Source organism: Henckelia pumila, chromosome 2, assembly GCF_033568475.1.
Source record: "Henckelia pumila isolate YLH828 chromosome 2, ASM3356847v2, whole genome shotgun sequence".
In the NCBI taxonomy this organism is placed as follows: Eukaryota; Viridiplantae; Streptophyta; class Magnoliopsida; order Lamiales; family Gesneriaceae; genus Henckelia; species Henckelia pumila.
This window is the reverse complement of record NC_133121.1, coordinates 104873377-104877158: the sequence shown is the minus strand read 5'-3', so window position 1 is coordinate 104877158 and position 3782 is coordinate 104873377. Positions and strand designations below refer to the sequence as shown.

Sequence of the window (3782 nt, the reverse complement as noted above, 5' to 3'; positions counted from 1 at the left end):
TAGAGGAGATCATGAGATTGATATGATAAATGGGCCTTGGTCTAGCCCACAGTGTTAGGACCTATGAATTTGGTAATGGGCCCATGATTTCCGAGGAGAATACTAGCCCATAATGTGTTTAGATGCTAATTGAATTGGAAACTCATTTTTCACCTACCTGTATTAATAATTATTATTGTGTGTGTATATATATATCTAAAATAATAATTTATATGGTAGCTGAAACTTTTCATGGACTAGTTTCTTGAATCAGCCCAATCCCAAATGAGCTCGACCATGGCCGTTGCAATTTCGACTGCTCTGTCGTCTGTGGTGCACTCTTCTTCTTCTTCTTCTTCATCCTCTACTGGTGCGAATACCGTTCTTTGTGCCTTGTCGTATTCAGCAACTTCGGTGCCTAAAAATGCAGTCTTTAACCCGGCTAAATCTATCCATCAACTGGGTTTTACTGCTTTTCCGCAGTGGAATGGGCTTAAGCATCTGGGCATTTCAATCTCACGGTGTTCGGGGAAAATAGGTACTTTTCTTGTGTTGAATCGTGCTGTTCTTTGCTGGATTTGTGAAGTTGAAAATCGTACTTTCTTGTGGCGGTGGTGTGTGATTTTTGGATTTGTAACCAAGATTCTTTCTTTGACGTGATATTTTTTTGATGCGGTGATGTCACGTGGTTTGCAGAAAGGAAGGTGAAAGTTAGAGCTAAAGGAGTGTATGCTTCTCTGTTTGGGGTTGGGGCTCCAGAGGCTCTGGTTATTGGAGTGGTGGCTTTGTTGGTATTTGGGCCCAAAGGTCTCGCTGAGGTTAGCTACCGCATTTCTGCCTTTTAGTTTCCTGTAAATTCTTTGGGGAAATAGTTTATGGGATAGTCTTTCATGTTGTGCCCAACATGCCTTTGAATAATGAGAAGTTTTAGTTTCCATGGAAAAATCTTCAATCAGCTACTCTAGGTGTTGGATTGGATTTGGTTATTTACTCAAATGAATGGAGACCGTGGTTTGTTCGTTTTATTAACGCCGTAATATTCAATTTCTTGTGGGAATATCACGGAGTGTCCTAAGTGAAGTCCTATAAGAAGAATAGTTCCTCTTCACAAAAGCAACACTGTTTTTGGGTATTATCATTGTTACTGAAAGAAAACGATGTGGAAAGTTGGAGATGTTGTACAGATACTAGTCACATGTCTATTTCAGTAGCTTCACGCCTTCACCCATGAGCACCGTTCTGTTTGAGTTATAATTTTCTATGTCAAAAACAGTTTATGGTCTGTATCATGGACTCGAGTTTAAGTTCACGTTTAATATGGTTTCTAACTTCCTATACCTATTGCACACCCTTTTATTGTAGATGAGCCTGTTAACTGTACCCTCACCGCACTCTTGGTAGAATTGTTTTGTTTGTAAACGGTTCTTCATTTGGTAAGATTAAAATTGGCAGAAAATTGAGATAGCAACTCTTAACTTCTCTTTCTTTTACAACAGGTTGCTCGTAATCTGGGTAAAACCCTACGTGCATTCCAACCTACGATTAGAGAACTTCAGGCAAGTCTACATGTTTTGTTTACTGTTAGATCATAAAACTGTTTTTTTTTTTTAATTTTTTATTTTTATCACTGTCTTTTTTATTTTTTATTTTTCTTGAAGGAAGTTTCGAGGGAATTCAAAAGCACCCTTGAACGAGAGATTGGTCTTGATGAACCTGACAATCAAGTGCCGAGCCCTTCCACGTCTAACACCACTAAGCCTTTGACAGAGGATAGCACAGGGGATTTAGGGGAGAATGTCGAAGCCAGTGAGTTTCATCTATCATCTATCTTTTTAACTATTCTAATATTTTTTGCTAAGTTAGATTTACAGATTTATGTGGTCGTTTCGCACTTGAACATCATTTACTTGCAAAAAGATTATATATGTGTGTGTGCGCGCGCGCGCGCTCGCGTGTATATATATTTATTGTTTCATTCTAGATTTGGGAAAATAGAAGTTTACAGATAGATGGTATGAAGATCTTAAATTCAATGCACATCAAATATTAATTGAAAAGTGAAAACTTTGGTGACTAATCTTCATCACGAAGCTGGTTTAGTATTTGCAGGTTCTGTTAATTGATGGACAATGCATCAGAACTATATTCTGTAGTTTCAGAGACAGACATTTTACTCGTTAGCTAAACTAAAACAAAAAAATTGAGGGGCAAAACTTTCATTTCTGTATATAGCATTAAGATATTGAAATTGATAGAAAAATGTGTGTTTTTGGGTTGTCTCTCTAAGATTCACAAGAAGAGAAATTTACGGAGAAAGAAGAAGAAATACCAAAGAAGAATAAGAGAACACAGAGAGGGGAAAACTAATAATCTATCATTTGTTCCTTCTTAAGTTTTGTCTACAGCATTTATACAAGTATGGTATACTAGTGCTTGTAACTAAACTTCCCCACCTATTACAATTCTACCCTTTTGTTTTTGAGATAATTACAATTCTACCCTTAATTGCTCATATTATTCCACTACGGTCCTACATTGTAACTATTGACTCGATATTAAGCCAATCAATCACGTTTTCTCCATTTCCAACTTGTATCACACTGGGCTGCTAATTGCTATACCAGCTAACATTATGTACCTTGTGATGCCTCGATGTTATTGCAACCTCTCTGAGAATACGAGGCTTACCTGAAGTATATTTTATGCGCATCAGTTCATAAATGTCACTTGATTGATTCAACCGTTCTCTTTTCATATATCCATATCAATTTGTTTTCTAAGGGTGTGTTTAGATTGAAGGTTTTCAAGGTTGTGTTAAGATTGAAGGATTTCGCTATGTATTTCTAACCATTATTACTTACTCCCCACATTTTGAATAAGCATCAGGTCTTGGGTAAATATTTCCAAAGCGAAGATTTTGAATGGATGAACTGTCTGTCATTGATTAAATTCAAAATTGTGGATTAATAAGAAAAAAATTGCAGATGGTGTTCCATCTGACAGTGTGGAAGCTTCAAAAGTGGACAACTCGAAGATCACAGCAGAAAAGCTGACAGGAGTTCTTGCTCAACTGCAGAAAGAGCAGGCAGAAGAAGCAGAGAGAGCCCGCATTCAATCCGAATCCCAAGCATTGGACGCTACTCGAGATGGTTCTTCAGATACAGCTGATGTAGATTTTCCTAAAACTTTAGATGCTCCTCAAGAAGAAGCTTCTTCAGAGACGGTTCCTGCTCAAAATCTAAAGGCCGACGATCTCCAAGAAGTCCCTTCTGCTGTGTCTTCTAGCCCTTCTCCTGCAAATACGGAAAGCAAGGCATGAAATTTCAGAAAGACGATTTTGCAAATGTGATCTAGAGCTTGTAGAGCATGCCTCGGGCAATAACGAGTTAAGTGTTTTTGTCTCTGATTGTGTTGTAAGCAATAAAGTTTTGTCATGAAATGGTAGTCTGAGAGTGAGGATTGTTAATTTACTTATGTTTCTGTATCAGGGATTGATGTTGTTGCAAGAATTGTCATGTACACAATATTTATGCAGCTCTGTTGTACTGGTCTACGTTCTCATTCTTTTTGTAACATGAAAAGATTGAATAAACTGTTCCTATCAATCTCTAAACAAATTTATTCATTGAACTTGCTCAAATTTATCATGAGGATCACCGATCGAAAATGGTTGTAAGCAGAAGGTGAAAATTTTGTAAAGAAAATGTCGTAATCATTTTTTTAAATAGAGTAGTGCAAAATGTAAACTTTAGTGTACACTTTGGCTTACATTTTTTCTTATCAATTACAAAAAAAAAAAAAAA

General features: G+C 36.9%; 1 protein-coding gene across 2 annotated transcripts; it reads left to right on the top strand.

The window, feature by feature from the left end:
- The first annotated feature begins 223 nt into the window (after positions 1–223).
- Positions 224–3540, top strand: LOC140883023 (sec-independent protein translocase protein TATB, chloroplastic). Of its 2 annotated transcripts, none has more exons than XM_073289317.1 (5): positions 224–517; positions 676–797; positions 1476–1535; positions 1638–1785; positions 2964–3540. In XM_073289317.1, the coding sequence occupies exons 1-5, from the start codon at positions 265–267 to the stop codon at positions 3296–3298; spliced, it is 918 nt and encodes a 305-aa protein (XP_073145418.1). In that variant the 5' UTR covers positions 224–264; the 3' UTR covers positions 3299–3540. The 2 variants fall into 2 exon arrangements, with proteins under 2 accessions (XP_073145418.1, XP_073145419.1); XM_073289318.1 differs by having other exon boundaries at positions 1476–1539; positions 1642–1785.
- The last annotated feature ends 242 nt before the right edge of the window (positions 3541–3782 follow it).